General features: G+C 39.1%; 1 protein-coding gene across 5 annotated transcripts in view; it reads right to left on the reverse strand.

Annotated features, from left to right (window-relative positions):
• Positions 1–17969, reverse strand: part of LOC136380486 (zinc finger protein 14 homolog) — a 104296-nt gene extending 86327 nt beyond the window's left edge. The window contains exons 1-4 of one of the 5 annotated variants that reach the window (XM_066348310.1): positions 16536–17969; positions 6294–6366; positions 3148–3274; positions 2746–2844 (exon numbers count right to left, since the gene is read on the reverse strand). In XM_066348310.1, the coding sequence (XP_066204407.1) occupies positions 2746–2844; positions 3148–3274; positions 6294–6311 (244 nt within the window). In that variant the 5' untranslated portion in view covers positions 6312–6366; positions 16536–17969. The other 4 variants (XM_066348308.1, XM_066348306.1, XM_066348307.1 and 1 more) reach the window with 4 other exon arrangements.
• Between the last annotated feature and the right edge of the window lie 8880 nt (positions 17970–26849).

Here is a 26849-nt window from a genome sequence, read left to right on the forward strand (position 1 = left end):
TTTACTTAATATAATTTAAAGTTCATATGGAAGACCATAAAGACAAGTAAAACTACAACACTTCTGAAGAGAAAAGTGGAGGGATCTGTTGTATCAGAGATCAGAATGTTTTATGAAAGCAAGAGAATTAAGCCAGGGATAGATTTAAAAAGTTCATGGAACAAGAGAGAACTATGTATAAATGAAATTTTAATATATGAAAGAAAAAGCATTGTGGATCAGTAGAAAACATATACTTTTTATTCAGTGGGGCAAAGATAATTTGTTTTTTATATGAGAAACAATTACAATTGATCTCTATTTCATGCCTTTCATAAAAATCAATTCCAGTTACATTAATAGGACTTGAATAAGAAAGTCTGAACATAAAAAATATAAGAAAACTGTACTAGGGAAAGGTTTCTTAAGAACCCCAAAGGTTTGAAGCATACAGGAAAAAGGTAGAATTTTTTATAAGCTATATATTATGTAACTACTAAACATATAATTTAACCATACTAACACAGAGAATTACTGTTCATCAAAACATATCATAAAAAAGCAAATAAAGAAGCTTCAACTGGAAAAGATGTCTATAATACATATTACTGACTAAAAATTAGTATCCAGAAAAAATATAAGAAATTCCTACAAATCTTAGAAAAAGACAAATAGCCTAATACAAAAGTGATCAAAGTGGTATCACACAGAAGAAACACTAATGTCTAATGGCCAAAGAACTTATGGAAAGGTAATCATCTTCAGTGATGACTAGAAAAATTTAATTTAAAACAGTGAAATAAGACTTTATACTCATTAATCAGATTGTTAAGATAATGAAAAAAACTTACAATATCAATTATGGGGAGAGAAAGTGACATAAACACTTGAAAAATAGTTTAGTTTTACTTAGTAAAGCTGAGTAAGTATGCAGGCCAAGACCCAGAAACTATATTCCCAGGTACATTTCCTAGCAAATCTCCTATATATGCAAATCTAGAGATTTACATGTTATATTTTTATGTTATTATGTTATATATACCCTATTGTGTTTATAATTACATTTTATAACTATACTATCTTTTTAAATAACAAACTTAATGGATAAGTTGAAGAGCCAAAAGCTCATAGCTGAATATATAAGTGACTCAACAGAAATCAAACTAAGGAATTCTATGTAAAAGCAGCATATAATGGGAAAACAGATGAAGATTAAAAGACATTGGAAAGAATCCAGATGTTCTAATGTCCGTTTAATAAGAGCTTAAGAGAGAAAAGAGGAAATGGTAGCAAGGTAGTATTTAAAGATATGACTGCCAAGGACTTTCTATCATCAAAAAAATGTAAGTCCTCAGGTTGAAAAATATACCAGAAGTACTGCTGTACTTCTTCAGGTACCTGCACAGATGTCATCATAATGGAAAAAGTTTCTTTTACCATGTCACATAAAATAGCACTGTCTACCGCCTCTTTCTACTTTGCTTTTCTTTTTAGCATTTACTACTACCCGATTGTTATATATTCATTTAGTTGTGTATCTATCCCTGCACTGGAGGGCAAGTTTAAGAATAGTTTTTTCACGATCTGTTCACTACTGTAACTTCAGTGTTAACAATAGTGCTGGGTGTACAATGGGTACTCAATAAACCTATACTGAATGTGTTCTGTTTTTCCTCCTTTATACCATATCTCTTTAAATTTACCAGCTCTAAGTTCTCAATGGAAGCACAGAGCCTTTAATTCCCATATTCTATCTAAAGTCAATGACATGCATGCTCAACTATTCTCCTCTGGCCTCTTTGTGGATCAGCGCCTTTTCTACATCTTTAGTCCTCATTTTCTGCTGAGCTCCCTATTTTAACTTCTTTTACGGTAGTTCCACTTTGTAGAAGTTATATATAGACATGTCCTAGTAACCCTACAAAGCTACACATTCTATAACTACTTATTGCTTTTTAAATATCCTTAGCACCTAGAAGGTATCTTACAAACATTAGAAAATGGTAAATGTTCATTAAAAGTATGACTGGCCTGACCAGGTGGTGGCTCAGTGGATAGAGCATCGATTTGGGATGCTGAGGACCCAGATCAGAAAACCAGAAGTTGTCGGCTTGAGCGCAGGCTCATTCTGCTTGAGCACGGGGTTGCCAGCTTGAGTGTGGGATCATAGACATGACCCCATGGTCACTGGCTTGAGCAAGGGGTCACTGGTTCAGCTGGAGCCCCCCCTCATCAAGGCACATATAAGAAAGCAATCAATAAACAACTAAAATGCCACAACTATGAGTTGATGCTTCTTATCTCTCTCCCTTCCTGTCTGTCTCTCTCTATTTCTGTGTGTCTCTCATTAAAAAAAAAAAATTAAAAAAAAATATATATATGACTGAACCAATAAGTATGTGAACTACTGTATCTAAAAAACTCTAAAGGAACTAAATCTTTGACAATGTAGAAAAGGATGTATTTCAGGAGACAGTGATGCTTTTTTTAAGGCTAATAAGAGGATGAGAAGCTGATAAGAAACTAAATCCAAATAGGAATAGAAGGGAATATCATTGAAGAGGATTGAAGAGAGCACCAACTAATTAGAATTAGGAGAAAAGTGTAAGAGGAAAAGAACACTGCCAGAGGTCATTTGAAAGCTTATGCTGAGAAGAGTTACTTTTGATTGAAAGATCTAAAGCTAGGGGGAGCTTCCCAGATAGCATCTCTAAGGTGCAGTCTCTCCACTGAACAACTGGGTCATTACTGCCATGCCTCACTTACCTGGACACTGGCCTCCTGCTCCTTCTCTGCCAACCAACCAGGGCTCCTTCCCCTGCTCCAAGAAGGAGATCACATCTGGTTTAGAAATAGAATGTCCTGCTTATAAAAAAGTAATGAGATATGTTTATGGTAAGAATGTCCCAGAATTCAAATCCAGTCCCTTCATTAAAAAAATAAAAGTCAAAAAAAGTTTTAACAGATTTATGAGACATAATGAGGACTTGAAACTTCTCCCATAACTCAATGCAGCTTCTTCCTTCTCACTCTATAATATTAAAAACATTCTTCTGGGAACTGGATTAGAAACCTAACTGGTTATTTGAAAGGTAGGTGAGTATTTCACCCTGGAGGAAGTAGACCTTTTGAGGGCAGAATCTGATTAATATGGACAGATGTCCTTACCCATTGAAACCAGGTGGTTGTAATTCTCCAACATCACATCTCTGTATAAAGCTCTCTGATCATCATTCAGGCATTCCCACTCCTCCTGAGAGAAATCTATGGACACATCACTGAACATCACTGACTCCTGGAACAACAATCATGTAAATGACGATTAATTTTTAAAAAATGGTTTTGTGAAGCAAAGAGAGAAGGGAAAAAAATAAAGGTAGAAGAACTGAAAAATAGCAAGCTTATAGAGAGGCTGAATGCTTGGGATGCAAGCAGAGGACCGTAAACAAATAAGCAAAATGGAATCAATGTGCTTCCATGACATTGTACTTCCTCCACACAAAAGTACCTGTGTATAGTTGGACACTTCCACTATCTGCATAAGTCTGGGAAGGTCCAAAGTCTACTAAGAGGAGATTTCTAATTAAATGAAATAGTATATACAAATGCCTAACACAATACTTGTCATATAATACATATGTGCTTCTTTCTCTCGTATTTTTTCCCAAATACTAAAAATAAAATTTGAGAAGGGATAAAGAGAAGACATTAACATCCAGAAAAGAGTAGATCATATCAAAGACATCGGAAATTAGAGAGGCAACAGGAGTCTTAACACTGCTAAAATTAAAAAATAAGAACAATTCAATCTTCTTATGGAAAAAAAAAAAAGATATTCTTACCAAGAATGCTATAACAGAATTCTATCATTCTTTTGTAATGATTGAAAAAAAATTCCTAGACATGAAAGGACACAAGCACAATTTCTTAGGAAACTACCAGGGATGTGCTCCACCAAAATGGGGGAGTAAACCAGAAAAGAGGAAGACACGTGAGTCAAGAAATAGGTAAATCAACACAGGAAAACAGTGAAGGAATATCCCAGGAAACAAAAAAGAGAAGTCTCATGACAACTACAATAAGCTACAGATCAACAAGACTAGAAGGGAGCAGGGGTAAGAAGGGAATGGAGATGGTAAGAAGGGAAAGGAGATGGAAATCTCCATGTTCAAAAGAAAGGACGTGTTTGACCAGATGGAAAACATATTAACTGGCATGTGACTGTGATTCTGGAGATTTTAGATAAAAATACATAGACAACTAAGCAAATGTGGGGGAATAAATTAAGCTCAGGAAAAATGAAAAGTTGTAATAGATTAAAGCCAAGATAGCTCAGCAGTGAGTGGTATCTACAATCCTAATATTCCGTACGCTAATGATTTAACCAAAAACTGTAATATAATTAATAACAGAATCAGAGGAAATGAAGGATGTAACACAGGAGTACAATGTCCCTTCCACTCTGCAGTAAGTCAAGAGATAATGAGTAAAATTGATTCATCAAAAGATAGCAGTTAGCCTGACCAGGCGGTGGTACAGTGAATAGAGCATCGACCTGGGCTACTGAGAACCCAAGTTTGAAACCTTGAGCTTGACCACGGGCTCATCTGGCTTGAGCGCAGGGTCATCAGCTTGTCCCTGGGATCACAGACAAGACCCCATGGTCGCTGGCATGAGCAAAGGGTCACTGGCTCAGCTGAAGCCCCCTCAGTCAAGGCATGTAGGAGAAGGCGATCTATGAGTTTATGCTTCTCATCTCTCTCCTTTCCTGTCTGCCCCCCTCTCTCTGTCTCTCTCTTGGAAAAAAAGAGCAATTACACCATATTCAAGAGTTGAAGGAGAAAAGGGTTTGGAGTCTGGGTGAAAAAGGTGAAGGGATTAAGAAGTACAGTTACAAAATAGTCATGGATGTAAATTACAGTATAGGAATTATAGTCAATAATATTATAATATCATAATAAGTATGCATGGTGCCAGGCTGGTACTTGAGATATCAGGGGGGAATCGCTTTGTGAATTATACGATTGTCTAACCACTATGGTTTATACCTGAAATTAATATAAAATAATACTGAAAATCAACTGTAATTAAAAATGTAAATTTAAAAAAAGAGTTGAGGATAGCCACCTTTTGGGAATGGGACTGGTGATAAAACTGGAATAGTACTACTTCACTTGTACACATGTGTAAAATGACTTTTAAAAATATTTTATCTTAGAAAATCAAGTTTGTGTATGATTGAAGACTGAACAATTCTAATGTCACATTATTATATAATACGTTAATCCTTATTACAACAAATTCTTTCCATAAGCATATTTTTCACCGAATAATTTTATTATGTGGATATAAATGGAAACTTTTCTTTTGCTTTCAGACATTGAGGCTATAAGTGATCTTTAAAGACCTCCCCAATAGCCCAGTTTTACTTATAATCCTAACCATTGTTCAACTATAAATTCCCTTTGTTCCTGAGCTACAGGAAATTGATGGAGATCATTCCATTACTAAGACTGAACTCAAACAACACCTTATTACACATATTTTCTCACTGGAAAACCGAGGTCTGTAGAGATGATCAGGGCTTTTCTATATGAGGTGACTTAAGTACTCATTTTCATCCTATCAAATCACTGTCCAAGCAAATTATATTCATTAACAAATGAATTAAGATTGCTAGCAGAAGTCTAAGACAGAAGATGCTGAAGTACTACAAAATGAGTTTGTAAACATTATTTAAAAGAAGAAGGGAGAACTGGGTGGGAGGGCACTGGGTTGTTTTGGAGAAAACAGGGGGTCAGTTCCTGAAGGGGCACCATGGTAACCAGTGTAAAAAAAATTTTTTCCAAACCTGGTCTCAGCCAGACCATTTTTATTTACATCATGTAATTCACAATCTCTTTGTGGAAACACGTAAGGCCTCTTAATAAAATGCATAAAGAATTTTCTTTAATCTGATCAATACCTCTTCAGAGAAACTTGTCATCCAACCACCTGACCCTCTAACAGTTACTGCAAGTTAAAAGTGTATATAAAGATTTTTAACCAGATAGTCTTTTCTTTTGCCCAAGAATCATTATTGAACCACTTCTTTTTTCTATAACTATCTCCATAAACAGAGAACTACTTAAATTGGCTTATTAGAGACCTTTTTCAAAAGAGCAAAGGTAAGAGAAGTTTGGCATTGTTTCTAACTACACTGTCTGAATTTTTTTTTTTTAAACACCAAAAAGCATCATGATGAGGAAAGCAAATGTTTACATGAACTAGGAATATAAATGACTCCATTTGAACAGAAGAAAACAGCACCTCACCTGAGCCATGGCTTTCATATCTGCAGAAAAAGACTAGTCCTCGTCTGGGCTCCTCTTTTGGAAAATGACAGAGCTGGGGGAGGCAACAGAAGCTACGTAAGATCCCACTTGCATTACAGCTCTACAAATGATCGCTTCCCCTCTGTTCACTCCACACAAACACCTGAGTTATTAGTGAGAAGAATGGGCAAATATCTTATTATCCCCAACTCCAGAAACCTCAGGCTTTGACTAGAGCAGGATAGATTTGAATAATCTGATATGGCTTGGAGAATATAGTTTGCACACATACATCCAAATATATAATTTTGAACACAAATTGTAGCATATTATACATACTGTTATACATATTTGCTATTCTAACTTAATGTATCGTGGACTGGATCCCTACTAGTACATACAGAATTACAAAATTCTCTTAGCTAAACTGTGTATCATTAAACAGATATACTTTATTGAACCAATCTGCTGCAATGATCATTTGGGTTGTGTTGCAGTCTTTCACTGTAACAATGTTGTAGTAAAGATCTTTGAACATATCATTTTACCAGCACATGAATTTTGAGTAATTCCTAAAAATTGATCATAATCATTTTGATCTAGACATACAATGGTCAAACCAGTTTTCAGTGATCTTGGATTGTATAATCTGGTCCCAAGTCCTGAGCAAGAAACAACTGATTGATAAACCAAGTCCTAAACAAGAAACAACTGATCTAAACCTGTCTTAAGAGTCTTGTGTTAAGAAAATAAATCCAGAAAAGCAAATAAAGTACTATTTCTGAAACTTTAGTAAGATTAAAATTAGCATAATAGGAAGCAATTAAGATTATAGAAATTAACTATAACCACATCACTGATGTTTTAGAATAGCTTTTGACTTCATGTAAGTGAAGTAACCAAAATTTTAATAATTATGTATATTTTATGTGTTTCCTAAAACATTTAAAATGTCCAAAAGAATAAATTGTACTAAAATACTAACAGAAGTCTAAATTGCTTAAGGAGAGTAACTGATTTGTGATTTGTTTAAACTTTTAAGAAAAATTTTTTTTATTAGATATAAGAATATAATAAACAGCATTATAAAAGTACAAAAGGCAGTGAGCAGTCCTCTGTATGCACAAAGTTCCTTGATCATTAAACAATTTATTAATAATTTCATGTAAAACTAAATACTCAAGAAGCAGCACCATGTTACTAATTATTTAATGGTGACTCATTGCATTTCCCCAGGTGTATAGAGATTCCAGGAAATTAAAACCAAAATAATCCATGTATCTCTTCCTTAAAACCTGAAAGCATTCTTTTTAATATTATTATTACTATTTATTAAGCTCTAACATTCTTTTACCAATGACATAACCTATGTACCAGGCATTGTACTAAATACTAAAAAATCAATAGTAATCCAGAAGGACTTCTCCCATAGTTTTCATCACTTCGTATCTCCCTTTTTAGTCTCTCCTCCTGGCCTTTCCCTAATTAATGGGACATCTCAAGTGTTGCACTTTCCAAGTAGACTGACCAGGGAACATTCTAACTTCAATACCTCCTTCTACCTTTGTCACATTCCCAAACCTCTCCATCTGCCCCATGAGGTAGCTTCACAGGATGAATTCTTGCATCTGGGGGATCTGCTCCTTCTTTTTAAAGCCAAACATCTCTGTAGCCAAGACTATATGGTATGCTTACAAAATGACCACACTTGATGGATGGAACGTTGCAAAAGGATATTACTAGAGAAGAAAATTCTTTAAAACCAAGTAACTTACATTGTTTTAGTATTTTACACTCTTCTAAATAATAAATCTATCATAATAAAAGATTATTACTTCACTTACAGAATGTTTTAAATTACTTGGTTAAAACTAAAAAGCGTGACAACACATTCTGGAAATTTCCTGTCTACTAGGAATTTCCTGTCTACTAGAGATCTGAAAAAAAGTTTAATTTTTCATTTACAATGAGAAGGCTAGTAGTAGATAGTAGCTGGCCTTGGCCCCACAGTTGTTTTAGATACAATATCTGTCATACAATTAAAAATGACCAGACATGCAAGAAGATTTATTAAAAACAGAATATAGGTGCAGAACCACAAACAATTCATATTGGATGGAGTTGGCAAACAAATTCACACCCAAGTCTGAGGACTCAAAGGACCACATTCTCACAACCTCTCTCGTTAACAGCATTTCCCAGTGAGAGGCTTCTCCATTCGTGCTTCTTTCCATCAGATTTTCAGTACTTCATGATGGACGGGCTTCATGATACAATTTAATGGAATTAAATATGAGCAGCTCAAAAGATATAATAATAACTTAAAATAGCTATAATTAAATGTTAAAGACAAGGAAAAAAGAGGCAAATGGATAAGATGAAGAAATTAAGTAGAATTGAAAACTATAAAAAAAACAAAAGACAAAATACAAATAGACAATCTAGATTAGCAAATTAAGAAAGTAAAAAGTCATGGCACAGTTTTAACATGAGACCAGACAAGAAGATAGGATGAGTGAACTCAAAGACAAGTAAAAAAAAATTAACCACATGAAGGGGACAAAAGAAACCCCAAAAGAACAGAATTCACTATAAAAGACACGATACACAGTCAAAAGAGCTACAATACATGTAAGTGGCATCTTAGAAGGAGAATAGATTTGAGAGAAATTAATATTGAATAAGTTAACTAATCAAAAGCTTCAACTAGAGTTTAAGAAGCTCAGCAAACCTAAAGACTATTAAAAAAATAGAAAGTATCAATAAAACACACAGAACAAAAAGCAAATCCACAACCAAGCATAGTCAAATTGTTGAAAACCAAAGAGAAAAAAAATCTCGAAAGTACCCAGAGGAAGAAAAAACATTACCAAGAGCAATGATGAAAAAAACAGGATAACTACACAAATAAACAATAGCAGGAATAAAAGATGTAACCTCATTATAGATGCCACAGACATTAAAAAGATATTAAGAGAATATCAATAATTTTATGTTCTTAGGCCCTGGCCGGTTGGCTCAGCGGTAGAGCGTCGGCCTAGCGTGCGGAGGACCCGGGTTCGATTCCCGGCCAGGGCACATAGGAGAAGCGCCCATTTGCTTCTCCACCCCTCCGCCGCGCTTTCCTCTCTGTCTCTCTCTTCCCCTCCCGCAGCCGAGGTTCCATTGGAGCAAAGATGGCCCGGGCGCTGGGGCTGGCTCTGTGGCCTCTGCCTCAGGCGCTAGAGTGGCTCTGGTCGCAATATGGCGACGCCCAGGATGGGCAGAGCATCGCCCCCTGGTGGGCAGAGCATCGCCCCTGGTGGGCGTGCCGGGTGGATCCCGGTCGGGCGCATGCGGGAGTCTGTCTGACTGTCTCTCCCTGTTTCCAGCTTCAGAAAAATGGAGAAAAAAAAAAATAATAATAATAATAATAATTTTATGTTCTTAAATGTAAAAGCTTAGATAAAACAAATTCCTTAAAAGCATGCCAAAACTGACAAAACAAAAACGTAACATCTAAAGAGTTAGATTGATTCCCTAATTTAAAATCTTCCTATCAAGAAAATTTTAGGCCCAGATAGCTTCAACAGTATATTCTTCCAAATTTAAAGAACAACTTGATTCTTTCATGTGGTAAATCAACACAGGGAATTCTTCCCAACTCATTTCATGAGGCCAGTAGAAGCCTAACACCAAAACTGAACAAAGACATTAGGAGAAAACAAAGTCATGGGCCAATATTTTTCATGAAGATATATAAAGAAATTCTACATAGTATTAGCAAATTTAACACAGTAAAATAAAAAAATTTTAAAAAAGGTTTAATATATTATGGCCAGAGTGTACCTCAGGAAGGAAAGGTTGGTTTGACATTTAAAAATCAACATAATTTACCACAATGATATAGTTAATAAGAGAAAAATCATATGATCCTCTTGACACAGAAAACGCACTGGTTTAAATTCATCCCTCATTAATAAAAAAAAAAATCTTAACAAATTAAAAAGAGAACTTTCTCAACTTGATAAACAGCATCAACAGTAGGTGTTTTATAAATGCTTGAGACAAGGACAATATACAAAAAGCAACTATACTTCCAGCTATAAACCATTGGAAAATTTTAAAAATTAAATACCATCTATAGTTTCAACAATAAACATCAAATACCCAGGTATAAATCTATCTAAGTGCACTGACAACTACAAATTGCTGAGAGAAATTAAAGACCTTAACAAATGTAGACATATATATTTATTAGTTGAAAGATTAAATACTGATAAAATGTCAATTCTCCCCAAATTAACATCTAGATTCACAAACAAAATTCCAGCAAGAACTTTTCCTTTTTGGTGAGAATTAACAAGTTGATTCTAACATCTATAGGAAATTGAAAGGACATACAATACAATAGCCAAGACAGTCTTGAAAACGTAGGGAAAAAGCTAGAGATTTAGTACTACGGACTTCAAAATACTGTAGTGGCAATGACAAAAAGACAAATAATAAAACAGAATACAGTCCAGACAGAGTTACATATATAATATCACCTGATTTATGATAAAAGTTCTTTGTAATTCAGGTGGGCAAGGATGGTGTTTTCAATAAATAGTGCTGGAATAACTGGGTACTTAAATGGGGGAAAAAATTAACCTTTATTCCCTACCTCTCACAATACACAAAAATTAATTAAATATAAATGCTAAATCTATGAAGCTTCTAAAAGAAAACATAGAAGAATATCTTCAAGACCCTGGGAATAAACAAAGATTTCTTTTCAAGATGCAAAAAGGCACTAATTATAAAAGACAAAGGGCTAAATAAAAACCCACCAAAAATTGGAGAAAGACATAAACAGACAATCTAAAAAATGACTAAAAATGTTCAAGCACATTCATATTTTTTAAAGTTTTTTTTTGTTGTTTTTTTTTACAGAGACAGAGAGTGAGTCAGAGAGAGGGATAGATAGGGACAGACAGGAACGGAGAGATGAGAAGCGTCAATTAGTAGTTTTTCATTGCGCATTGCAACACCTTAGTTGTTCATTGATTGCTTTCTCAAATGTGCCTTTTTTTTTTTTAACTTTTTTTTTATTATTATTATTTTTAATTTATTTATTCATTTTAGAGAGGAGAGAGAAAGGGAGAGAAAGAGGAGAGAGAGACAGAGAGAGAAGGTGGGGAAGAGCTGGAAGCATCAATTCCCATATGTGCCTTGACCAGGCAAGCCCAGGGTTTTGAACCAGCAACCTCAGCCTTTCCAGGTCGACGCTTTATCCACTGCACCACCACAGGTCAGGCCTCAAATGTGCCTTGACTGCAGGCCTTCAGCAGACCAAGCGACCTCTTGCTCGAGCCAGCGACCTTGGGTCCAAGCTGGTGAGCTTTGCTCAAACCAGATGAGCCCGCACTCAAACTGGCGACCTCGAGGTCTCGAACTTGGGTCCTTGGCATCCCAGTCCAACGCTCTATCTACTGCGTCACCACCTGGTCAGGCTCAAGCACGTTCATATTTAAAGAAATAAAAGAACAACACTGACATACCATTTCTAATGGTTACAACTAAAAAGCATGACAACACACTCTGTTGGCTAGGCTATGGGGAGTGGGGCAATGGGCACTCTGACACATTACAAGTGGGAATGAAAAAGGAAACAAAAGTTCCAGAGGGGAATTCAGTAATACCCAACAAAACTGCATATGTACTTACCTTCGACCCAGCAATCCCACTTCTAGAAATCTACCCTGAAGATATGCCTCCAAGCAATACAAAAATACATATATATAAAGTTATTTATTGCAGCACTGTTTCTAGTAGCAAAATATTGTAAATGACCTAAATATCCATAATAGGAGAGTAACTGAATAAACTAAGACAAATCCACACACTGTACTGGAATATTTATTATGCAACTATAAAAACAAAAGCTATGAATATCTCTTTGAATTGTGATGGAGTAATGTTCAGGATGTATCATTAAGTCAAAAAAGCAATGTTCAAAACAGTACATTATATTTAATGCAAAATAGAAGTCATTCAAAAGAATACATGCATCGGCCCTGGCCGGTTGGCTCAGCGGTGGAGCGTCGGCCTGGCGCGTGGGGGACCCAGGTTCGATTCCCGGCCAGGGCACAAAGGAGGGGCGCCCATTTGCTTCTCCGCCCCCCCCCCTTCCTCTCTGTCTCTCTCTTCCCTTCCCGCAGCCGAGGCTCCATTGGAGCAAGGATGGCCCGGGCGCTGGGGATGGCTCCTTGGCCTCTGCCCCAGGCGCTGGAGTGGCTCTGGTTGCGGTGGGGCGACGCCCAGGAGGGGCAGAGCATCGCCTCCTGGTGGGCAGAGCGTAGCCCCTGGTGGGCGTGCCGGGTGGATCCCGGTTGGGCACATGCGGGAGTCTGTCTGGCTGTGTCTCCCCGTTTCCAGCTTCAGAAAAATACAAAAAAAATAAAATAAAATAAAATAAAAAAATAAAATAAAAAGAATACATGCATCTGCCCATTTGTGCAAAACAAATAGAAGGATAAAGCAGAAACTAATGAGGTTGATTATCTACAAGGAGTAGGCAGGACCCACATTAATGTCTTCATATCCAAAAATTTTTTTTTCCATTCAGTGAGGGGAGAGGAGGAAGACAGACAGACTCCAGCATGCACTCCGACTAGAATCCACTCGGCAATCAAGCAGGAGGCATTGCTCTGCCCATCAGGGGCATCGCTTCACTGCTCAGTGACCACTCTTCTTAGTGCCTGAAGGGGAGGCCATGGAGCCAACCTCAGCACCTAGGGCCAACTCACTCCAATCAAGCCATGGCTGAAGGAGGGGAAGAGAGAGAGAGAGAGAGAGAGAGAGAAGAAAGAGGGAGGAATGGAAAAGCAGATGGGCGCCTCTCCTGTGTGTCCTGACCAGGAATCAAACCCAGGACATCCACACGCGGGGCCAACATTCAACCACTGAGCAACTGGCCAGAGCCCATACCCAGAATACTGTGATAAGTGACAATCAACCAGGAAGTGCAACGCACAAAGCTAAATAAATGCATGAAAAACAAGTAACAAAACTACACTGAAGCCCTGGCCCGTTAGTTCAGTCAGTTATATCCCAAAATGACAAGGTTGTGGGTTTGATCTCGGTCAGGGCACATACTGGAAGTAACCAATGAATGTACAACTAAATGGAACAACAAATGAATGATTCTCTTTCTCTCTCTCTCCCTTTCTCTCTAAAATCAATCAATAATTTTTTTTTAAAGCGTGCTTGTTTAAAAAAAACTAAAAATAAAGATCTACATTGAAGAGGAGGTTGGCAAAGAAAAGAACTAAACTGGAAAAGTTTTTGACTATATACTGTAAGGGTAAAGAAAAAAGTTAAACATCAATACTGTACTGTAGTTAGTTGTGTGTTTTTATATGTGTTAGCAATTCTGAAACTACTTCACATGTACTTTAGCATTTAAATAAAAAACAAAAAAATTTTGACACTAGAAACAGGTTTCTCATTGTTGGAGAAAGGAATTACAAATAAGGAAATGGCCAAACCAGATTAAAAACAATTCTTGGGTCTTGCACATCTTTTCATTGGAAGCACTAAGTGCTATTATTTTGTACTATTTCTCCAAGATATTTATTTAGTGAACAGCCTTGAAAGGCAGAGACAGATATTCTCTGTCCAGAGCAAAGAGCAGGCATGTTTATAACCCAGTATATGAGATTCAGACTCCCTAAATTCATGAGAGCACATAAATACCTGTGTATTTGCATCACCCTATGGGTGAAGGCAAGCCAGTGCAAGAAAATGTTGCTTTAGCTATTGCTATGAGCAATAAACTCTTTCATCTGACCTGGAAGTCTCATGTCTTCTGCAAACAACTCTGAAACTGTGGCAAGCTAATTTGTTAACTTACAAGTAGGGTAAAATTCTCAGACACTTCACAGTTCTTGATAGAATCCTGTGGTACTAGATTGGAACTGAAAATATTAGTACAAACTAGTGATTTTTTTAAATGTATACAAATACATAGGTCGATTGATAAATAGATATAGATGTGTATATCTATTTGGTATATTTTCTAGCTCTGTCCACTGACAAAAACTAGAGCAATTATACCCAGGTAACAAGGAGCACACAAGGTACCCAAACTTTGTTTTATAAATCCACACTCAAATAAAAAAACCAGGGCTCCTTGGCAAATTGCTAATGCCAGGGCTGGAGTAGGTAAAAATACAAGATAAGCCTGGAACATCTTGGTGCTAGAAAGTAAGAAACTATTCAGAAAAATGATGGTATGTCAAAAGCACACAGGAACCAACTTGAAGGAGTTCCTAAATGGCTAAGTCTGGGACAATTTACCAATAAAATATGTAACAATAACAATAATAAATTAAAACTCATAGAATAATGTCAATGAGTTCATAAAAAATAATGGGATAAATACATGAGAAATAAGAAACAGTTCTTCCTTACAATAGAATTTAAGTTAATAAATGCAGAAGGAATGACGGAAAGAGAAAATCACCACTAGGCAAATATCACAGTAATAATTATTACAGACAAGAATTACAAATAAATATTAAATTTAGTGGGTGAAAGTATGATAATATTATTTGTGCATAGTCTCAAAAGCATCTCCCCACAAGAGACTAATTAAAAATGAAAAAACAGTAATTTTACATAGGGGAAACCTGGTACCCACCACCAATTAATCTGTAATAGCTTCAAATTGGAAACTATCAAATGTCCATCAAAAACACAATCAATTACTAAATTGCAATATATCCCCAAAAGCAATGAGCTTAACTAAGTACAATTACACTTAATAACATGGATGGATCTCAGATATAATGTGGAAAAAAGAAGCCAGGCATAAAAAAACACACACTATATATATAATTCCACTTATACATGAAGTTCAAGAATGGGTAAAACTAATCAGGATAGGTTTCTGATTAGTGATTCCAGGAGAGAAATAACTGGGAAGGGGTATGAGGGAAACTTCTGGATGTGCTGGTAAAGTTCTTTATAATAATCTAGGAAATTGTTATACAGCTATATACTTAACTTTTGTGCACTTTACCATATACATATATATGGTATGTATATATGGTATATATCATAATGTTTTAAAAACTATCAGAACCATGTCTTAGTATGGATATAGAACAACGAAATGTTTCAAACAATGCTGCACAAGTATAAATTTGTGCATCCACTTTAGTAAACATTTCAGCATTATTTAGTAGACTGGAAGATGTACGACCTAGCAATTACACTGGTAGATAAACTCATGAACATGTACTTTATGTAAAAGAATACTTGTGGCAGCACTGTTATTAAAGTAAAACAAACGAACTAACAAACTCAAATGTCCATCATTACTAGAAAGGATGAGTAATAGTGAACCAAAGGAGAAATACAATATAGCAAAGGAAAATGAACCACTACTATATCTAACATGGAAAAACTCAAGAAACAGTAGTACAAATAAGCAAACATGAAAGATAAAGGGCAGCATTTATAAAAGTTTTAAAACCAGGGAAAACTAAAGTATGGATATAATTCCTAGAGAAGTATACAAATTGGAAAAAAAAAACACCCAAAACACCTCATACATTTATCCAATCACACAAATCACACAACCACTATGGGAATGTAAAGCTAGAGGAGGTAACTCACAACCAAAGAAACAGGGCCGCAAACTCTGGACCTCAGTCACACACATCGCACCCCTGTACGTAGTCGCAAACTCACAATCACACTAACCACAGATAAAACCACATAGAATTCACACCTGCACTCCACAGTACACGGTGACCGTCACACAATTACAGACCCCTACGGGGACAAACGCTATCACATCCACGGAATCAAAAGCTCCCCACACCCGCAACATACAAAGCCGAACGTGGCCCCAACCAACCACATACATAGTCATAAGCTCCCAGACTGTGCTGCACACGGTAATCATTGGAACAGCAAGTCACAACCACACGGTCAGCTACTACATACCATCAGATAGACATAATCACACAATTTGAATATGACCTTCTCGGTACAAGGCCGAGGCCCTGGCTCCGGCACCGTGCCCTCCTCCGGTTCCTCACCTCAGCCCCACCGAGCTTCTTTCAAAGGACCAGAACCTTCCTGCACAACACAGTGAACTGTTACCGCCGTAGATCTGAGGGTCCCGCCAGCGCGTGACTTTGAGACTGAATTAACGCGAGAATCGCGTTATGCCCAGGAGTCTTCTGGGAAATGCAGTCAGAGACGTACCTGGGGCGAGCAAGATGGCTCTGGAGCGTAAGGATTCCTGTCAGAGTTCAGCTGCCACCCAGCCGAAAAGGTTGCGTTCCCTCATCGAACCACGCACCGGGGGCTTCGTAAAGCCCGGCTCAGCCTCCGGCCGTGGCTCCAAAAAAAGGCCACTCCGACGCGCTTAAGATGGCTTGTTTCCCTCATCCGCCGTACTATCCCCAGCAGTTGGGCAGGCTCAGAAAGAACTAGTCTGCAAGGGAAGATAATACGCATCGCCAACCCTGCTAGGAAATGTAGCTCCGGGCGGGAACGCGGTGGACGCACCGTTTGAAAGTTTCTCTGAGTCTATACAGCCTGCGCCTGGCCTCGCTCGGAAATTTCTGGGAGAGTCACTGCGCCGAGGGACTGCAGCGGTGGAGTCGCCGTTTTGACCATTGTTCCAGTGTGACTCTGGCTTGGAGTTCTTCAGTGCGAAGGAGTTGTGGGACTTAAGCTTCTGAGCCCCGGAGCCGGTCAGGGAGGCTGAAAGGGAGGAGACTTGGAATCTGCAAAAGGATTGGGTAGGTTGGTGGAAAGGCAACCAGGTAGGGGAGGAAAAAGGAGAAGAGTTTCCGAATTTGCGATAGAGGCTGGTGTTCTGAGCTATGGACTTTTGTGGGATTGTCCGGGTCTGTGATTGTAAGGGAGGCAGCCAGTTAGAGGAAAAAAGTAATTGAAAGTCGAGGTGTATGTGACAGGGTGTTGGGGGGCCGTAGAGAGAGAAACTGGATTCAGGATTTTGTATGTGTGTAATTGAAAGTTTGAGTATCACTGTAGATATCCCTGGGATTGTATTTTGGAGAGGAATCTCAGCTCTTCCTGAAGAATCATTTTGTTGTTGTTGAAGATTTGATGGGAGAAAAGGTTACATAATTGAGCTAATGACTTAAAGCTTGACTTTTATGTAAAACCAGAAGCATCTATTATGGAATAGAACTATAAAGTTTTATTTTCTTTAAAAAGAAAGCCATGCCTGACCTGTGGTGGCGCAGTGGATCAAGCGTTGACCTGGAACAATGAGGTCGCCGGTTCAAAACTGTGGGCTTGCCCGGTGGTCAAGGCACAAATGGGAGTTGATGCTTCCTGCTCCTTCCCCCTTCTCTCTCTCTCTCTTCTCTAAAATGAATAAATAAATAAATAAAAAAATTAATAAAAAAAATAAAATAGAAAGAAAGCCAATTTGGCCTGACCTGTGGTGACGTAGTGGATAGAGTATCCACTTGGAATGTGAGGTATCTGGTTTGAAACCCTGAGCTTCTGCCTGACCAGGCGGTGGCGCAGTGGATGGAGCGTCGGACTGGGATGTGGAGGACCCAGGTTCGAGACCCTGAGGTTACCAGCTTGAGCGCAGGCTCATCTGGTTTGTGCAAAGCTCACCAGCTTCGACCCAAGGTCGCTGGCTTGAGCAATGGGTTACTCCTCTGTCTGCTGTAGCCCCACGGTCAAGGCACATGGGGTACTCCTCTGTCTGCTGTAGCCCCACGGTCAAGGCACATATGACAAAGCAATCAATGAACAACTAAGGTGTCGCAACAAAAAACTGATGATTGATGCTTCTCATCTCTCCCTTCCTGTCTGTCTGTCCCTATCTATCCCTCTCTCTGAATCTCGCTCAAAAAGAAAAAAAAAAAAAAAAAAGAAACCTTGAGCTTGCTAGGTCAAGGCACATACAAAAAGCAGTTACTATGAGTTGACGCCTCCTGCTCTGCTTCTTCTCTCTCTCCTTATCTCTCTAGAATCAATAAATAAAATATTTTTTTAAAAAATAAAGCTAATTTCAAAGGAACTTTTAATAATGGGATGCTTGCTCTTAGAGCTCAGACCCTGAAGACATACATAGCTTTTCAATCTTACGTTCTTTTCCAGTCCTGCGGGGGAGGGTGTATGTGTAGGGGATATTAGGTCTAAGGGAGCTGATTTGTAAAGTCCTAAACTAAGAAATAACTTGGAAGTTTGAAGAGTAGTGTCAACCACTTCAAATAGTAGAGAAGCCAGTTAGGCAGTATTAGTCCCATATTTTGAAGAAAGAAAAAAAACCACATGGCTTACAGAGATCAAGGAATGTAAGTTTGAAGCTCCTCAAGGAGACTTCAGATCAACTGGTTTACTAATTCCCTCTGGTTACTCCAGGCCAGATGGATTTTGTTAGGTATAAAAATAAAATTTTTCTTCTAACTGCAAAGGTGTTTTCTCCAAATATTTTATTGCAGTTACTTTTAACATAATTTTAAATAAATAGAGAAAGTAAAGTACAGGAGGTCCTCAGGTTATGACTGTCTCAACATATGATGCTTAAAGTTTATGACACTCCCATAAAAACTTTAAAAAATTGAGATGTGAGTGTTTTGGCTTACACATTAGCATTGAACCTAGGACTTTGTGGGAGAACTATTGGGTTGGGGAATAAGTTCATAGCGTTTTTATATTTTCTTTTATTTTACAACGATTTGTTTGCTGTTTGGCAAAGGGTAAGTATTCATTCGATAAAACTCTTTCTGCTCTACAAAACTATGTTAATTGTATTTTTGAGTTATTTAATTTTTTATTAGTTTTGAGGCTTAGAAATGGAATACCCAGGAGGCAAAAATCAACATTTTCGACACCTGCTCTTCTTTGCTTTTCATCGAGGTCAAAAAGCTGCCGAAGCAGCCCGGGACATTTGCAACGTGTATGGAGAAGGTGTCATAGGCGAGTCTACAGCACGGAAATGGTTTGCAAAGTTCAAAAATGGCGACTTTGACGTCGATGACACGTGCTGCAGCGGAAGGCCTTCTGAATTTGATGAAGAACTGGGAAATGCTCGAAAAGAATGCCACGGTCAACAAGGAGCTCTACATTGCCCAGCTACACCACGTGAATGAGGCTATTCGACTGAAAAGACCTGATCGACATGGTCAAACCATACTCCTTCACGACAACGCCAGGCCCCATGTTGCACAAATCGTCAAAGTCGCACTCCAAGAGCTCGAATGGGAGGTCCTTCAGCAAGCCTGACCAGGCGGTGGCACAGTGGATAGCGTGTTGTCCTGGGATGCTGAGGACTCAGGTTCAAAACCCCGAGGTCGCTGGCTTAAGTATGGGATTGTGGGCTTGAGTGTGGGCTCATAGACATGACCCCATGGTTGCTGGCTTGAGCCAGGGGTTACTAGCTCAGCTGAAGCCCCCAGTCAGGGCACATATGAGAAGCAATTAATGAACAACTAATGCCTGACCAGGCGGTGGCGCAGTGGATAGAGCGTCGGACTGGGATGCAGAAGGACCCATGTTCGAGACCCCGAGGTTGTCAGCTTGAGTGCGGGCTCATCTGGTTTGAGCAGAAGCTCACCAGTTTGGACCCAAGGTCACTGACTCAAGCAAGGGGTTACTCGGTCTGCTGAAGGCCCGCGTCAAGGTACATATGAGAAAGCAATCAATGAACAACTAAGGTGTGGCCACGAAAAACTGATAATTGATGCTTCTCATCTCTCTCCGTTCCTGTCTGTCTGTCCTTATGTATCCCTCTCTCTGACTCTCTTTCTGTCTCTGTTAAATAAATAAATAAACAACTAATGTGACTCAACTATTAGTTGACACTCCTCATCTTTCTCCCTTCTTGTCTCTGTCTCTCCCCTCTCTCTCTCTCATTAAAAAAGAAAAAAAATCTTAGGAATAAACAAATAAATGTTTAACACTACTGAAAGGCGCACACACACACACACACACAAAAAACCCTTATGAAATGAAAATGAAATGCTATATCCTTGAATAAAAATCCTTAATGTATACACACACACTTCCAGTCACGATGGCAGCATAGGTAAATGCAGTACTGGAATACTTTCACAACCACTTCAAAATTACAACTAAATTACAGAAAACCATCATTCAGAACTCCCTGAAATCTAGCTGAATGGAAGTCCTAAAAATAGAGATTTAAAGAAGAAGACACATTGAGGCTGGTAGTGTCGAGATGTAGTTCCAGTACCAGAAAGAAGTTCCTGTAACTTCTGGCTGTGAAAACCAGTGGGGATTGCAGCTGAGGGAGACAGAGGGCTGCTGGAGTCCCAAGCAGAACAGACTCCTTCCCTCTGAGCTCCAGTGCTGGGGCAGCAGTGGGAAAGGGCACTCTTTGCTGAGCAATTTCCCCATAGAGACAAAAGGTGGGCACCTTATCTGAATCTCCATCAACCTACCTAACACTGTCCGCCCCACCCTGGTGATTCCCTGAAACCCTGCCCCACCCAACTTCGCCCCCCTTCCCCAGCCAAGCTATTTCCAGTGGCTTTTCCATACAACTGGCCTCTCGCCTAATTTGGACCTTCCTAAAATTGGACCTTGCTTTGGACCTTCTTAAAATCTCTCAAATCAGCAGCAGCTGGCCTCTGCATACCCAGTATCTCCTGCTAAGTGGCCACAGGCCCGGTATTGGCAGCAGTCCACTTTGGTTCACAGCTTAGCCTCTCCTGGGTACCTCCAAGCCCAGCACAAGTAGCAGCCATCTGCAGGTCACTCTGTAGCTGGTGCCAGGTGGCCCCATGCAGACAGAGGCAGCGGCTGACTTTGCACCTCATGGGAATCCCCAGAACCAGTGCACCTGCTGGATAGCTTTAGACTATGCAAGGTTATAGCCCGACCACCTCCACAAGCAACTCACTCAAGGTGTGGTCTTGGTGAGCATCAAAGCCCCACTGAAACAAGTGCTGCTCTGTAAGGTCAACCACTGCACCGCAGATCCTCCACTATACTCACAGCTGGTCCTTGCAGGTGACTGGCCTGGGGGACAACCCCTCCCAGTGAGGTCAACAGCAATTAAGGCTCAACTATAACAGGACAGTGCACATAGCCCACAAAGGGGCACACATGGAGTACCCAGCTCCAATGACTGGGGAAGCTGCATGTTGGGCAGATAAAATGTATTATGCTCACTTTGTTAAAGATAACACGAGGAGGCCGTTGCCCAGGTGATATTAATGTGTGTTGGGGTGGGCTAAAGGCAGGCAGAATCCTTGTAGCCTGGGGCTTGGTTTTGGGATTAAGCCTTTCCTACCCTTTTTGATGTGGGGTGGTACAATCCAATCATGCCTCAGAAAGTGACTTTGTATTAGAGACTTCCCTATTTTGTATATTGGATTAAGGGTTTGGATTTCTACACTATAAAATGGGGACGGAGCGGGAGTTTGTTCTCTTGGTTCCTGAGATTATCTTCAGAGGAGAGAGCAGAGCAGAGAGCAGAAGGAGGCCACGTGGAGTAGGCCAGGAGAAGCAGCCAAGATGGCGGAGTGTTGAGTGAGATGCAGTTTGTGTAGAGTTTGTATCTGGGATAAGGAAGGAGATGGGGAACTGAGGAGAATAAGGCTGGTGAGCTAGAAACCTTTGATTCTAGGAATCTCGGATAAATCAGTAGCTTTGTGAGCACTGAATGCGATTGGGTTTTGGAGCCCAGTGTGTGTTTTTACTTGCCCGCCGGGTGCAAGCTAGGATTAAAGATGAAGGCCCATCAGTTCTTGGCTCCGTTGTCTCTTTACCGACTGTCCGAATCCAATGCGAACCTGCATGGGCCAGAAGGTGGCGGCTGTGATTCTGGCCCTTGCCATGGCTACTGGCTTTACACTGCACCACTGGGCCCTACAAGATACCTACTACACAAGGTCACTTTACCAAGTCCAGGAAACATTGCAGCTCTACCTAATACATAGAAACAAACACAGGGAAGCAGCCGAAATGCAGAGACAAATACACAGATCCTAAATGAAAGGACAGGAGAAATTTCCCCCAAAAAAGAATTAAATGAAATGGAAGCAAGTAACCAGATACAGAGTTCAAAGCAATGGGTACAAGGATGCTCAAGGAATTTAGTGAGAACTTCGACAGCATAAAAAAGGACAAAGAAATCATAAAAAGAAAACAGTCATGCCCTGAATGGATAGCTTGATTGGCTAGCAGTGGTAGTCAACCTGGTCCCTACCGCCCACTAGTGGGCATTCCAGCTTTCATAGTGGGCAGTAGCAGAGCAACCAAAGTATAAATAAAAAGATAGATTTAACTATAGTAAGTTGTTTTATAAAGATTTATTCTGCCAAACTTAGCAAAAATCCAACATAAAGTACTTGGTAAGTAATAATTATTATATGCTTTAACTTGCTATAACTCTGCTTTATAAATTTTATAAAGTAAAGTTACTTCCCTACTTTATAAATCACCATTACTGTGGAACCAGTAGGCAGTTAGAAAATTTTACTATTAACAGATACAAAAGTGGGCGGTAGGTATAAAAAGGTTGACTACCTCTGGATTAGAGCATCGTCCCAAAACAGAAGTTTCTGGTTTGATCCCCAGTCAGGGCACACACAGGAGCAGATCTATGTTCCTGTCTCTATCTCTCCCATCCTCTCCCACTAAAGTCAACAAAATAAGCATTTAAAAAAAATTTTTTTTAAAAAAAAGCAGTCAGAAATAAAGAATAATTAACAGAGAATCAACATTAGGATAGTTGATGCTAAGAACCAAATCAGCAATTTGTAATATAAGGAAGCAAAAAACACCCAATCAGAACAGTGAAAAGAAAAATGTGTCCTCCCAAAATGAAGATAAGGAACCTCTGGGACAACTTCAAGTATACTAACATGTGCATTATGGGGCACCAGGAGGAGAAAAGAGAGAAAAAATAAAAAACTTATTTGAAAAAACAATGACAGCCTGACCAGGCAGTGGAACAATGAATAGAGCATTGGACTGGGACACAGAGGACCCAGGTTCAAAACCCTGTAGTCACTGGCTTGAGCGCAGGCTCATCCGGCTTGAGCACAGGGTCGCTGGCTTGAGCCCGAAGGTCGCTGGCTTGAAGCCCAAGGTCGCTGGCTTGAGCCCAAGGTCACTGTCTTGAGCAAGGGGTTGCTCTATCTGCTGCAGCCTCCTAATCAAGGCACATATGAGAAAACAATCAATGAACAACTAAGGAGCTACAATGAAGAATTGATGCTTTTCATCTCTCTTCCTTCCTGTCTGTCCCTTCTGTCCCTCTCTCTGTCTCTGACACACACACACACAGAATGACAGAAAACTTGCCTAACTTGGTGAAGGAAATAGATATACAAGTCCAGGAAGTGCAGACAGTCTCAAACAATTTGAAGCCAAAGAGGTCCACATCCAGAAACATCATAATTAAAATGCAAAAGGTTAAACACAAAGAGAGAATCTTAAAAGCATAGGCCCTGGCCGGTTGGCTCAGCGGTAGAGCGTCGGCCTGGCATGCGGGGGACCCGGGTTCGATTCCTGGCCAGGGCACATAGGAGAAGCGCCCATTTGCTTCTCTACCTCCCCCGCCCCCTCCTTCCTCTCTGTCTCTCTCTTCCCCTCCCGCAGCCAAGGCTCCATTGGAGCAAAGATGGCCCGGGCGCTGGGGATGGCTCCTTGGCCTCTGCCCCAGGCGCTAGAGTGGCTCTCATCGCAGCAGAGCGACGCCCCAGATGGGCAGAGCATCGCCCCCTGGTGGGCAGAGCATCGCCCCTGGTGGGCGTGCAGGGTGGATCCCGATCGGGCGCATGCGGGAGTCTGTCTGACTGTCTCTCCCCATTTCCAGCTTCACAAAAATACAAAAAAATAAAAAATAAAATAAAAATAAAAATAAAAGCATCAAGAGAAAGCAGTTAGTTACCTACTAGGGAGCTCCCATAAGACTGTTAGCTTATTTCTCAACAGAAACTTTGCAGGCCAGAAGAGGTTGGCAAGAAATATTCAAAGTGATGAAAAGCAAGGACCTACATCAAAGACAACTCTTCCCAGCAAAGCTATCATTTAGAATCGAAGGACATATAGAGAGCTTCCCAGACAAGGAAAAGCTAAAGGAGTTCATCACCTCCACACCAGTATTACATGAAATGTGAAAGGGTCTTTTTAACAAGAAGAAGGAAGGAAGAGGAAAAGAAGGAGAAGAAAGATAAAAAAGAATATGAACAATAAAACGGCAATAAATATGTATCTATAACAAGGGAATCTAAAAATCAAAATATATGAACAAACAGAACAGAAACAGACTCATAGATACAGAGAACATTTTGATGGTTGACACATAGGAATGTGTGAAAAAAGTGAAGGGATTAAGAGTACAAATTGGTTGTTATAGGATAGTCATTAGGGTGTAAAGTACAGCATAAGGAATATAGTCAATATTATTCTAATAAATATGGTTTCAGATTGGTGTGAGATTTATCAGAATGTTCTCTTATTATGTAAGATCTAATCACTGGGTTGTACATCTGAAACTAGGTTGTACATCTAATTACAGTAATTAGAAAATAAAAAAGATTTAAAAATTTTAAATCCTTAATGTAAACATTTTAAATTTATAAATTTAACATAATATCATTTAAGATTATATATATTTCTAGCCTGGCTTATGGTAGCATACTGGATAATGCATTGACCTGGAACACTGAGGTTGCTGATTCAAAACCCTAGGCTTGCCTGGTCAAGGCACATACAACAAGCAATGAACAACTAAAGTAAAGCAACTATGAGTTGATACTTCCCACTCCCCATACCTCCTTCTTTCTCCTCTCCCTGTAAATTCAATTTTAAAAAATCTTTTAAAACAATAAAATATTTTTCTATAGGGAGTTTTCTAAAGTTCAAGTTGAAAAAAAGCTAAAGATAGACAATATAAGGTACTGGGAAATAGTCTTACAGTAACAAATTGTACTCTTAAATTTCAAAAATTGAAATATGGGCTGACATCTGACTGGAGAGACCGGTGGAATGGAAGAGAGAATCCCAAAATAGAAGCAAATAAAGGATTTTAATGTATGGTGAATGAGGCATTTCACATCAACTGGGGAAGATGGACTTTTCCAGAAAGGTAATAAGGGACAATATGGTAGTCTTTGTGGAAAAAGAATGAAATAGTGTCTTTGTCTTGCTTTGGAAACAGAGTAATGCTGACCTTGTAAATAAGTTAGAACATATTCACTTCTTTTTAACATTTTGGAAGAATTTGAGAAGAATAGATGTTAATTCTTTGTATGTTTAATAGAATTGAGCAGTGAAGTCATCTGGTTTAGGCAATTCTTTGCTCAGAGGTTTGATCATTGCTTCAATTTCCTGGCTAGTTATAGGTCTGCTTGGTATTTCTTTTTTCTTTTTCTTTTTTTTTTTTTTTTTTAAGTAAGAGGAGGGGAGATAGTGAGAAAGACTCTTGCATGTGCCCCAACTGGGATCCACCCAGCAACCTCCATCTGAGGATGATGCTTGAGTCAACCTAGCTATTTTTAGCACCTGAGGTGGACACATTTGGACCAACCGGGCTAACCTCAGTGCCCAGGGACAATGTTCAAACCAATTAAGCCACTGGCTGAGGGAAGAAAAGGAGAGAAAGGGGAGACAGAAGGGGAAAGAAGCAGATGGTCATTTCTCTTATGTGCCCTGCTCAGGAATTGATCCTGAGACATCCATATGCTGGGCTGACCCTCTATCCACTGAGACAACTGTCCAGGGCAAGATATTCTATTTCTTTATGATTCAGTCTTCGTAAGTTTGATGTTTCCAGGAATTTATTTATTTCATATGTTATCCATTTATTGGTGTACAACTGTTCTCAGTATTCTCTAATAATCCTTTTTATGTTCCTAAACTTGGTAGTAATGTCCCCACTTTGATTTTCAATTTTAGTAATTTGAGTCTTCTGTTTTTCTTAGTTAGGGTTATCAATTTTTTTCAAATAACTAACTTGGTTTCATTGATTAAATTGTTTTTCTATTTTTTATTCTCTCTGCTCCAATCTTTTTCTTCCCTTTGCTACTTTAACATTTCATTTGCTCCCATTTTTCTAGTTTCTTAAGCTGTAAACTTAATTGTTGTTCATTCAAGTTCTGAGTCTACAACTTTAAATATTCTTTTTTTTTAAGAGGAGGGGAGATAGTGAGACAGACTCCCACATGTGTCCCAACCAGGATCCACCCAGCAAACCCGTCTGGGGCCAATGATCAGGTCAACCAAGTTATCCTCAGCACCTGAAGCTAATGCTCGAACCAGGTGAGCCACTAGCATCAAGAGGGGAAGAAGGATAGAAGGGTGAGAGGGAGAAGAAGAGAAGCAGATGGTCACTTTTTATGTGTGCCCTAGCCAGGGATCAAACCCATGAAATCTGTATGCAAGTCAGATGCTCTATCCATTGAGCCAACTGGCCAGGTCCTAAATATTTTTATTAGCACTGTTTTTGAACCATCCCATAAGTTTTGATATGTTGTTTTCATTTTTACTTGTTTCAAAATATTTTTTAAATGTTCCTTGTGATTTCTTCTTTGACCCCTTGTTTAAGAG

The sequence above is a fragment of the Saccopteryx leptura genome, chromosome 9 (genome assembly GCF_036850995.1).
Source record: "Saccopteryx leptura isolate mSacLep1 chromosome 9, mSacLep1_pri_phased_curated, whole genome shotgun sequence".
Lineage (NCBI taxonomy): Eukaryota > Metazoa > Chordata > Mammalia > Chiroptera > Emballonuridae > Saccopteryx > Saccopteryx leptura.